Source organism: Maniola jurtina, chromosome 15, assembly GCF_905333055.1.
Source record: "Maniola jurtina chromosome 15, ilManJurt1.1, whole genome shotgun sequence".
In the NCBI taxonomy this organism is placed as follows: domain Eukaryota; kingdom Metazoa; phylum Arthropoda; class Insecta; order Lepidoptera; family Nymphalidae; genus Maniola; species Maniola jurtina.
In genome coordinates this window covers 5,379,511-5,391,886 of record NC_060043.1, presented here as the reverse complement: position 1 = coordinate 5,391,886, position 12,376 = coordinate 5,379,511, and the positions used below count along the sequence as shown (strand labels likewise).

The 12,376-nt window shown below is 39.6% G+C and overlaps 2 protein-coding genes across 4 annotated transcripts in view; one reads left to right on the top strand and one right to left on the bottom strand.

Moving 5' to 3' along the window:
* LOC123872633 (transcription factor 15-like) overlaps nucleotides 1–12,376 on the bottom strand; it is a 66,697-nt gene that overhangs the window by 18,788 nt on the left and 35,533 nt on the right. The gene's annotated exons all lie outside the window — the stretch shown is intronic.
* Nucleotides 1–12,376, top strand: part of LOC123872626 (dual oxidase) — a 49,241-nt gene that overhangs the window by 7,539 nt on the left and 29,326 nt on the right. For all 3 annotated transcript variants that reach the window (XM_045917010.1, XM_045917012.1, XM_045917009.1), the window contains exon 2: nucleotides 1,769–1,862. In XM_045917010.1, coding sequence (XP_045772966.1) covers nucleotides 1,781–1,862 — 82 coding nt within the window. In that variant the 5' untranslated portion in view covers nucleotides 1,769–1,780. The remainder of the gene's footprint in view (nucleotides 1–1,768; nucleotides 1,863–12,376) is intronic.

The following is a 12,376-nucleotide window of genomic DNA, read 5'->3' as shown; positions in this document are numbered from 1 at the left end:
CTAAAACAAATTGGAAGATAGTACAAAGTCCAGTATCCAGTTAAGGAGGGATAGGCAAGAAGATTAGATTAAGTATATCCGAAACACAAAACCATGCTTGAAATTTTAAAAATCTGCAGCTTTGAGTGAAAGGTGAGGGACGTGTGAACTGTGGCCTTGGTGAAGCCTAATTAATTATTATTATTTATTGGGACAGCGCATATCAGTCGATTGCTGGTTGAACCAAGTCTGTACTTAACTAGATGAGTAACCGACTTTGGCCTTTTTGTTTCCACTGTGCCTTGGAAAGCATGTTAATCATGATAATCATAATCACAATCATAATTTATTTATTGCAAATACACGTTTTACAATAGGTGGTCCCATTTTATCACTATCATTTGTATAAACGTCGAAATCGCACTCTCATATTTGAGTTGTATGCGGAAGGATATACTGTGTATGAGCCCACCGTATTATCAATTTATTAACCCACGAAAACCTCTACCATTTGTAATTCATGGATAAAGATCACGACCCTTAACAATGAAGTATACGACGCAGAAAAAAGGTTTGTGATTGCCTATGTCGCCATAACTCTTTCTTTTTTGCCTTTCACACTTACACTACCATTAAAGTCTGATTTTCAGTTTACATAAATCGATTTATTTTATTTTATGTTCTCCAGTAAGTAGCTATTAACAAGACGATTTTTTAAAACTTTTTATTACTTGACATTGGTTTTAATATTTCAAAAGGACGATAAAAATAAAATAAATATAACTACATATGTTGGTACATTTTTGCAAACCTTTTAAAACTGACATAAAAACTCAAAAACATTAAAAACAATATTCCAGTTTAGCCTTGTATTTAAATATTTTTTCAAACCACTCAACCTGAACAGTAACTGTGAAATACCGAATTAATCTTAATCTATACTAGTCTATACTAATATTATAAAGAGGAAACCTTTGTATTTTTTTATGTTTGTATTGAATAGGCTCAAAAACTACTGGACCGATTTCAAAATTTCTTTTACCATTACTTAGAGGAATTCTTCCGAATCCGTATAGGCTATATTTTATCCCGGAAAATAGAAAAAATAAATGTCTACCCGTGCGAAGCCGGGGCGGGTCGCTAGTTTTGTATAAAGTAAGCTTTTTTATCGTAGGTACCTTTGTCTTGTTTTCTACTGTTAACTCTCAGTTTAAACTAAATAAAAATTCTCATCATCACAACCCATTTTTTTCAACCCATCCCCAGCTCAGTACAGCCCATCCCCAGCACAGGTCTCTTCTCAGAATGAGTAGGGCTTAATTAAAAGCGTAGAAGAGATGGGCAGACTTAACACACCTTTGAACATCATGGAGATCTCCTATGCATGCGGGTTTTCTTACGATTTTCTTCATCATCTTAAAAGTTAGAGTTGAGTGCCGGGGATCGAACCTCGGCCTCTTCGAATAGGAGGCCGAGATCTTAACCGAAAGCAAAGTTATTGCTTATTGTGTAAAAATTCACATAGGTAGGTATATAAAAATCTACCTAGGAATAATCTTCAAAAGTACTCATATTATTTAATGTCTACCTACCTAATTGTTCTATGCGTTGCCCATGCCGTCATATTTTGTTTTTGCAACTAAAGTGGAATAGTATATAAAATAAAAAGTAACCACAAGAGGGATTTGAACTGTCTGTAGATCTACTGCCCACGCCTTCATCAAAGTTAAACCTTTGTGTTCTTTGTATTTGGCGATAAGTACATTGTATGTTTTTGTATTGTTTTCAGAGATCGTACACGATGGCCGCACGGAATGATCGGCCCAACATAGGGCTCATATTCTGTATGCTGGCTTGTATCTCAACCTGCTTCAGTGACCCAGGTATTTATCAAATTGTAGCCTTATTCAGGCCCTCCTAGCTTGTGTACTTCTACTTGTACTACTGTACTTGTGTAAATTATATCATCATCATCATCTCAAGTCTCAACCCATCGCCGATACACTACTGAGCAAGTGTTTTTATCAGATACAAGTTAGCTCTTGACTGATTGAATTTCACCGAGTGGTATGTAAGTTTTTATTAAATCCATACCCCTTTGGTTTCTTTCAGAATCCTCTTCAGAATGGCTCTGACAATGCTTTAGGCCTTAGTTTTTGGTTTTAGGTTTGGCCACGCTGGCCAAATGCGGAGGGGATTACTTCACACGCTTTTGAGAATATTATGGAGTAGTTATAATTATCTGCATAACGGTCTTTCGATGGCTGTATAAATCTCTGCCGAGCCCGAGATCCGAATTCCGAACCCCCAAATAAAAGTGTTTAAACTATTTTATACCTAATCAGCAATGTGTAAATCTGTTTCTCAACATTGAAATGTAAGAAAAAATATAGAACTCTCAACAATATTTTGTATTGGTGTTTAGTTTTTATTAAGGACACTTAAAAAATTACGTAAACATGACTTGAAAAGCTGACGTCAAGTGCTTCAGGCACTGTAAATACCTATGAAGCAATGATTACCTATGAAGCATTTAGTATCTGCCGTATACAAAATAACCCACTTAAGTATAAAGTACTTACTATCAAGAGCAATCAAAAGCTTCGTGACCGATCAATGTGTGGTGACAATAAGTAGCATCAAACAAGTAGGTACTATGGAGATCACATCCTTGTTCGTACAAACCACAGAATTCATAGTAAGCTTGGAAGTGGTAGGTACCTAAATGAGCCGCGCAGAGGTTCTTGTATTACTTTTCAAGTCAACGTTAACTGTGCGTACCTAATAAGCCTCATTCGGATAAACGTCATGTTTTCACAGAATTACGTTAGTCCGATTTCACGTTTTTACAAGAAAACTTTCAGAGCGTTCTGTAGCAAAAAGAGGTGTTTTAGTTAATTTACATTATTTTGATTGCTTTCGAATGATTTTTTGTATGAGATGAATAATTATGAAGAAAAAACGTTGTCCAAATCGTACTGATTTGCTTACTCAGTGTCTAACACTGAATGGTATCAACGACCTGATTTGATATTTGTTTAAATAAATCGTTCATACTTTGAAAAAACAACTTTTAAAGCATTGAAGGTTTTCTACGAAAAAATATTTTAATATGTCTCAATGAAGCAGCAATGTAGAACCAACCAATGTCAAATAAGATTGGCAGCTATTATTCAGTGTTAGACACTGAGTTAGCGAATTGCCCCGCAGGTATGAAATGCAGCAGATGCCATTTCTGTGACCACATTTAAATTCTGTGGTACAAACCTACATACATCCGCCTCGAGATTGATCACAGGCTTTTCATAACAGGCATAAAACCCACGTAGGGCTGTACGGGTATCAAACACATCAAACGTGTAATAATTTAACATCTATGTACAGGAAATATATAATGGGACACTTGCTTTAACGATTAAAACGTATTATGTTCTTTGTATAACTAAATCGACGTCCTTATCGATGTTCTCCATAATAACAATTCAAAAGATTATTTAAAAAGCTCAATAGAATAAAAGATGTGTGCTGTTTTGTTAGAAAAAATTTAACAGGGACTGTAGTAATAAAACCATCTGATGTTTTGTAAAGCGGTAGTTTATGGGGCTAGGGAAATAACGAAAAATCTATTCATAGTCTCAATAGCTCAACGGTTAAGGAGCGGACTGAATTCCGAAAGGTCGCCGGTTCAAACCCCACCGGTTGCACTATTGTCGTACCTACTCCTAGCACAAGCTTTACGCTTATATGGAGGGGAAAGGGGAACATTAGTCATGAATAGCATGACTAATATTCTTAAAAAAAAAACATTTTTATTATCTTCAATTTAAAGAACCCGTTGAAGTAGTAGGTGGTTCTATTACTTACTACAAATTGAAGTCGTTGACTTACTTTAAGATCTTGACATTTGGTGTGCAAGCGCAACACGAGTCACGAAACCAGCTGAGGAACATTTCCCGCGGCCTTGATGTAATTTCCGGATCCAGTAGGTCAAGGACGTACCTAATTTGAATTGCATTTCTTCATAATATTAGGTACCTAGGTACTACTGCCAGCTCACTAATCATAAATATTCTTAAGTTCCCTAAATTATGGTATTGTGGGGTATATATATATGACTCCGCTGGTGTTAAATGATACACCCAAAGTTATGTACACTGGTTTATTGTTACCCACATTATATAATACACAATAAGAAAATTTACACTAAAGTTGTATTTACAATGCTAACTAATTATTTACATGGAACAGAATGCGTTCTATTCATTATCGCGAGTCGTCCACGAAGGGGACGCAACGAGTGTCAAAGTAGACTGATGCAACGCACTGAACACTGGGAATCTGGGGAAAGCCTTTTTATAGTCTTTCCCCGTCCACCGTACTTGTTTACGCAAAAGCCAGTAAATACCGGTTCTTACCGGCTGCGCGCAGGTGTGTTTAGCAGGTGCGCTCGCAGCTGCAATATGCAGGTGGCATTCTTGGAATTTGCCCGCCGCGATTTACCGTCGTCACACAACAAACAGTTGCGCGACGACCAAAACGCGGTCTAACCAACCTACAGTGGTCGGTCGCCACATCAGCCCCCCCGGAGACCTTTAGGGTCGATAAAAATCCGGGAACCTAACTCGGCGACCAGAGCGAGAGGTAGTTTGACCTGCAGGTGGTCGCTCTGAAGGAGGGACCGCGATAGAATCCCTCGCAGGTAGAACAGCAGCTGTTGGAGTAACGCTACCTGGTTTATCCGTTAGGATATAGGCTGGCTTCAACCTGTCTATCGAAACGGTAACTATTTTGCCTGCTACGTCGATCTTAAAAAACTTATCATTCCGTTCCACCACCCTAAATGGGCCGGCGTATGGAGGTTGCAACGATCTTCTGACAAAATCCTGTCGTAAAAAGACATGCGAAACCGTTGACAAGTCTTTAAAAACGAATACTTTGCTCGAACCATGGCGAGCAATGGGAGTAGGTTGTAACTTCTTCATATGAAGACGGAACCTGTCAAGAAAATCGGTGTAGTCAGTCTGTTTGTCAGCAGATGGCTCGAATAGATCGCCGGGTAGCCTGAGTGGCTCTCCATAAACAAGCTCGGCACTGGACGCTGAAAGATCGTCCTTCCATGCACTGCGAATTCCTAATAGAACGAGTGGAAGTTGTTCGGTCCAACTATCATTCGCGTGACACATTAATGCTGCTTTAAATTGTCGATGGAAACGTTCCACAAGACCATTGGCAGCCGGATGGTACGCAGTCGTTTTAAGATGTTGAGAACCGATCATTGCTGACAATTTGCTGAAGAGGTGCGACTCAAACTGCTTTCCCCTATCCGTTGTCACCTTTAGTGGACAACCGTAACGGGATATCCATGAGGAAATAAAAGCTTTAGCAACACTCTCCGCTGTTATATCATGAAGTGGTACTGCTTCAGGCCATCGCGTGAATCTATCGACCGCGGTGAAACAGTACCTGTACCCGTCAGAAACAGGGAGAGGACCTACTAAGTCTATGTGGACGTGAGAAAAACGGCTAGACGGAAGTTTGAAATCGCTAACCGGGGCATGTACGTGACGCGAAACTTTAGATTTTTGACAGGCGATACAGGAGCGTGCCCAGTTGCGGCAATCTTTCCTAATACCTGGCCACACGTATCGCTCAGTCACCAATTTAATAGTGGTCCTGGCGCTAGGGTGGCTTAACCTATGAAGGTTATCAAAAACTATCTTTCTAAACTCTGGTGTTATATAAGGGCGTTGCTTAGTACCAGAAACGTCACAAAATAATTTTACAGATCCGTAATGTACTTTTTCTAATTTTAGAGACGAACCGTTTCGTAATAATTCCCTTAATTCGGAATCTGTAGCCTGTGAATTAGCTAACGCGTTTAATAGTCCATCTACCGGTGTAATAGCCTCCGTCCTTGATAGCGCGTCCGCAACTACGTTGTCTTCTCCGGCGATATACCGAACATCCGTAGAAAACTGCGATATGAAATCAAGATATCGAAATTGCCGCGGAGAACACGAATCCAAGGGTTTTCTAAATGCAGAGACTATCGGTTTATGATCGGTAAGTATGTAAAAAGGTTTTAATTCGACCATATAACGAAAGTATTTAACCGACTCGTAAATCGCCAACAGCTCACGATCGTACGCGCTGTACTTACTCTGAGCTGGCGTTAATTTCCGCGAGAAGAAACCGAGCGGCTGCCAATGCCCTTGAACTTGTTGCTGGAGAACCGATCCGATAGCGGAATCAGACGCATCCGTAACGATAGTAAGAGGGGCAGATGAATCTGGATGAGCCAGAAGGGCAGCATCAGCAATACTCTCTTTGCACTTGTTAAAAGCTTCTTCTAAAGCGGGAGTCCAGTTAATTTCGGTACTACTTTTAACTGCTGGACCACTAAGCAGACCGTGAAGAGGAACCTGTAACTTAGCAGCACCAGTAATAAAACGTCTATAAAAATTTAACGCACCTAGGAAACGCCTAAGGTCCCGAATAGTCTTTGGCCGCGAAAAATTTCGTATGGCCTGGATTCTATCTCCGATAGGTTTAGTTCCGTCAGGAGAAACCAGGTAGCCTAGGAACTCTATTTCCTGAACGCCGAACACGCATTTGCTAGCATTAAGCAAAATGCCATGTTCGTTGAAACGCTGAAAGATTATGCGTAGGTGCTCGACATGCTGTGCCTCATCGACCGAAGCGATGAGTACGTCGTCGATAAATGGAAAACAGAAATCAAGACCCCTTAGGACTTCGTCCATAAAACGCTGAAACGTTTGGGCAGCGTTGCGCAAACCGAAGCTCATGTATGGAAATTCGAAAAGTCCGAAAGGTGTCGTGATTGCCGTTTTTTGTACATCATCAGGCGCTACAGGAATCTGATTATAAGCACGCACTAGGTCTAGTTTACTAAAAATTTTACAACCGTGAAGATTATGAGAGAAATCGGCGATATGCCGTACCGGGTATCTATCCGGTACGGTACGAGCGTTAAGCGCCCGGTAGTCACCGCAAGGTCTCCAACCCGTGTCCTTTTTAGGCACCAAATGTAAAGGCGATGACCAAGGACTCTCAGATCGGCGCGCGACACCCGTGCGAACCATATCTTCAAACTCCTGCTTCGCTATTTTTAACCGATCAGGCGCCAACCGCCTCGGTCGAGAGCAGGCAGGCGGCCCAGGTGTAGTTTTTATAAAATGTTGCGTTTGATGTTTACATTCCCGCTCTAGAGGAGATCCGGTCGGCCTCACAATGTCAGGGAACTCCATCAGCAATTGGTGGTATTTAGAATCACCAGTAACCGTGACTTTGACCTTAGGGTAAGCGCACGCGGATGCAACCAGGGCAGCTGATGTAAGCGACGTAGTCTTATCAACTAAACGAGCGCCTCGAACATCAACAAGTAAATTATAAAAACATAAAAAGTCAACGCCAATAATAGGTTTGCTGACATCGGCAATTATAAAACGCCAGTTAAAAGAGCGGCGCAGACCTAAATCTAAGGTAATGCTTAGCCAACCATAAGTAGCTATGACGGTGTTATTGGCAGCAAAGAGTTCAAAGTTCGTCTTTGGACGTTGCCGTTTACCTAAATAACTAATCGGGAAAACGCATAAGTCCGATCCCGTATCAACTAAAAACTGCACTTTAGTCTTTGCGTCGGTTACGAACAATCGACCGCACACCGAATCACACTTATGGTAGGGGACCGAATTACACTCTTGGTAGGGGACAACATTACACTTGTAGTAGGGGTCATCCTTACACTCGTAGTAGGGGTCATCCTTACACTCGTAGTAGGGGTCATCCTTACACTCGTAGTAGGGGACAAAATTACACTCTTGGTACGGGGGAGAATCAGACTCGTGGTAGGGGATCGCGGCCGACGTAGACGGCCGCGTTACTTTAAAAAATGGCACGGTGATTTGCACTTAGCTGCCTTTGCGCCGAACTTCTCGTGATACCAACACAGAACCTGGCCGTCGGCGCGGGAGCGGCTGCGCGACTTGTGTGCGCCGCAGCCGCGTCCGCGCGGTCTCGAAGGGTGCCGCCCGGTGGTGCGGTGACCACTCACCGCCTCCAGAGCTTCGAATCTCGCCGCCAAATCATCTAATTTCCTATTCACTTGGGTTAACGCGAAAGAAGAAGACGCGGCGGCGACCTGCGTATTATGCGCGGGCGAAGCCTCATGGACCTTGTCGGCCAAGAGGGCCACCTGGTCTAACGGTAAGCTTTCCTGCATTGCAATGATACTTTGCAGCAGGTTAGGCAACCGGCTCGACCACAAGGTGCGTAGGAATTCGTCGGGATATCCGGCGCCCGCCAAACTCCGTATGTGCCGCAAAAACTGACTAGGTTTGCTGTCACCCAGCTCCTCACTCATTAACAGCTGTTTGAGCCGTTCACCGCGCGACGCGGATAATCGTTCGATGAGCTGAGTTTTTAAAACTTCGTATTTATTTTCCGAGGGAGGACTCACAATAACATCCTCAACCTCGGCCGCGTATTTGTGTTCGAGCACTGAGATCACGTGATAAAACTTGGTATTGTCCGCGGTGATGTTAGCTAAAGAAAATTGTCCTTCAAGCTGCGCGAACCAAAGTTTTGGTTTCTCAGGCCAAAACGGTGGAGTTTTAACACCGATCCGGAAAAGTTTAGAGTCAGTCGCGTTTTCACCCGCGCACTGTGTGTCCGGCATTATTTAAAATTTTACGTAAAAATAATAAAAATTAAAAATAATTTACGTAATTATTTAAACACAAATATTAAAAATGTTAATTTGAAATTGTCGGAAAGTCACCAATATGTGGTGACTAATCGCGGCGGGGTCACCAATATGTGGGGTATATATATATGACTCCGCTGGTGTTAAATGATACACCCAAAGTTATGTACACTGGTTTATTGTTACCCACATTATATAATACACAATAAGAAAATTTACACTAAAGTTGTATTTACAATGCTAACTAATTATTTACATGGAACAGAATGCGTTCTATTCATTATCGCGAGTCGTCCACGAAGGGGACGCAACGAGTGTCAAAGTAGACTGATGAAACGCACTGAACACTGGGAATCTGGGGAAAGCCTTTTTATAGTCTTTCCCCGTCCACCGTACTTGTTTACGCAAAAGCCAGTAAATACCGGTTCTTACCGGCTGCGCGCAGGTGTGTTTAACAGGTGCGCTCGCAGCTGCAATATGCAGGTGGCATTCTTGGAATTTGCCCGCCGCGATTTACCGTCGTCACACAACAAACAGTTGCGCGACGACCAAAACGCGGTCTAACCAACCTACAGTGGTCGGTCGCCACAGTATCAAAAAACTTGTATTTAATTTTTTTTGTATGGAATTAAATAAAACTTTATTATTATTATTACTACTGCCAAAATTGACAAAACAATTGGAACTGGACTTATAAATTTTTATAAATAAACAGACGTGTGGCCTAGTTGAGTCAATTTTTATCATCGAATATTCGTTATTCAGTTACTCCAGCAGTAACGTGTCGAATCTGGAATGGTTTTAGTAAAATCAATTGAGCGAATTTGATGATTCTTTAAAAAAAATTAGACCAAAATGTTTTTTTTTTAAGTATTTACTTAATATATTTTAAAGTAAATTACATAGTAACAAAAAAATTAAGTAAATGTTTTTCTGTCATAAACGTTAATTACGAACGTAAATATATACTTTAAACGAATGTACCTAACCATATTTGACACTAATTTACATAGTCTCTACCTCCGAGACTCGGAGAGCACATTGCCGTTGGTCCCAGTTATTATAATACCTAACTGTAAATAATTGTACTATGACCTACGTATTCTGAACGAAGAGAGAGAAAATTTCGTTCTCTTAGTCGGATGTATGCGGAAGGATTTGGGAACCCACCTCTTTATTATCACAAGAGAGCTCCTACCATTTTGGGATTAATGGAAACGGGCACGATTTTCAGCAATGAGGAATACGACTATAAAAAGAAGAATAAACAAATATTCAAGTCTAATTTACACTAATACTTTAATTGCGATATTGACATTTTAAGTTGCAAAATTCATTGCATAAGTATATCAAAAAGCATTTATGCACCTAAATATTATAAACTTAATGTTATTTTAATAAAGTTTATAGTTGGTATCAGACATTTTGAAATCGAACGCATTCCTAAGAGACCGGTTTAAGCCAAACGCATGGAAGGAGCATGGATATTCGTAATATTTAGAAGGTAATGACAACGCAATTCGAAAGCAATAAATATAGACTTGAAGATACTACTTCACCGAAGTATGGATACAGTTTTAAAACATTGATTTTAAAATAACCTCTAGTGTAAATAAAACCTAGTAATTAAGGTGATTACCAAGAGCAGCGTAGGTACCTAAACTGAACATTGTAGGATTCCAATTTTCAGAATACTACAGCGTTCGTTTTTTCCAGCATACTGAAAATTGGAATAGCATTATTATTTAAGCAGATACTCTATCATGAAATATCCTATAAACCTGGTATCTAGCAAAGGAGGGGAGATGTTTCGTAAATAATAATCAATAGGGCATTGTTCTTCCTGACCTCTTTTCTCCGCTTAGCTTCCGTGGAAACAGATTTTTCTCCTCTCCGCCCATTTCCGCTTTTGATACCGGGCCGAACGTTACATTCTAAGCCCATCATGTCCTGAAAAATATGGCAGAATTAACTAAGATGTTTACGGACTATAATTCCAGGATTGGCAGCGGAGTGCTATAAAATTTGGGGGCATGCGACTTTTTCAGTAAATTCCGAAAAGCTTGATCTATCCTCAGCGGAGACCATATGAACACATAGGACTCCCTATTCAATATTTCTTCGATGCGCCCGATGTGGCCGAGTCTTGTCAATTTTACGTACGCCTCTTGGGGCGCATCTCATGGTATTTTAAATCACCTCATGTTGCCAGACAAAATTACGCACAACACAGGTTTCAGATATGTGTAGATATATTTCGCATCAGTGAAAGTGAATGAAGGCCATTCGTGTACACAGCTTTTTATCTCACCTTTAAAAAGATATTTTTGTATTTCGATCTCATTTCTCATTTTTTTATCACTTGTAGGGTCTCAGCCTGAGGTGTTGGGGTAATGAATCAAGTTAAGAGGGCTCTCTCCGTCACTCGTTTCATACAATCGTAGTTCCAATTTCATTTGAATATTAAGCAACCAAAGTCCGTGAAATTTTACAGACATCTTCTAGAAACTAATATCTATGTCTGTGGTTTTCCAGATTTCTGTTAAAATATTCCGTTTCACAGGTACGCGGTCTTAAAAATTTTCATACAAATCTTTGAGCCCCTGTAATTTTAAAACTAAATATTTTTAGAAAAATCTAAAACACCACAGACAGATATTAGTTTCTAGAATATGTCTACAAAATTTCATGGACTTTGGTTGCATTAATAAAATTAGAGCTAACAATATAATTCACCGATGATTCTAAGTATGAAAAATTACATAATATTTTGTTTCTTGCATTATATTATATATTGTTATACGTACCATCCTTCCTAGTTAGTGTAAACTATTCGATATCAATGAAAACACCATCATAAAATTATGAAAATAAGGATAAGTATTTTAGTTACACTTTTTCAAAAACTTTTCAATGCATCAAAATAAGGTCAACTTTAATGGTAGTTAATAAGAAACTTTAGAATAAAAACTTTCAATGGCTTCCAAAAATGTATTTATGTTATTTTCAGATTGAATTAGATTTGCTTATAAAAAGTCAATGCTTAAAAATTATAAAAGTCCAATAAGTAGGTACCATCTGGCATGCATACGCGCGCAATTTTTTCAGTTGGTACATTTTGAACATAGTGTTAAATAATTTCAACACTTTTCCATGAATATGTAAAACATATTATTATGGATATTAGGTAAATATGTATAATTTCACTGAGATGATAACCGAAAATGTATTTTTTTTTAAAGTTTTGGATAGATTTTGAGTTTTTTATAGTAGGTGTTGTGGTATCTGGGACTGTCCTTCGAAACAAGTCGGTTGGTGATCCATACGCATGCTAATATTAACATGTTAAGTGCCGGGTAATCATTTCCTTATTGAATCGATTAAAAACCAAGTAGTTAGGTAATATCAAATAGATTCATCTTAATGGTTTATGTGTTTATCAATGGGATAACTTAATATACCTAATAGGAAATATTGCGAATAGTAACGGAGGCTTATATCTTATAGGTAATAGTAGATGATTCCAGCGATTTCGTTCGCGTTTACTAAGGATTTTTTAAACCCGTAAGAACGTTTTAATTTTTCGGGATAGTAGCCTATGTCCATCTCCGAGATGCAACTTATTTCTGTCCATTAGCTATGTTAATACCTCGATCGGTTAAGTGGATGGGC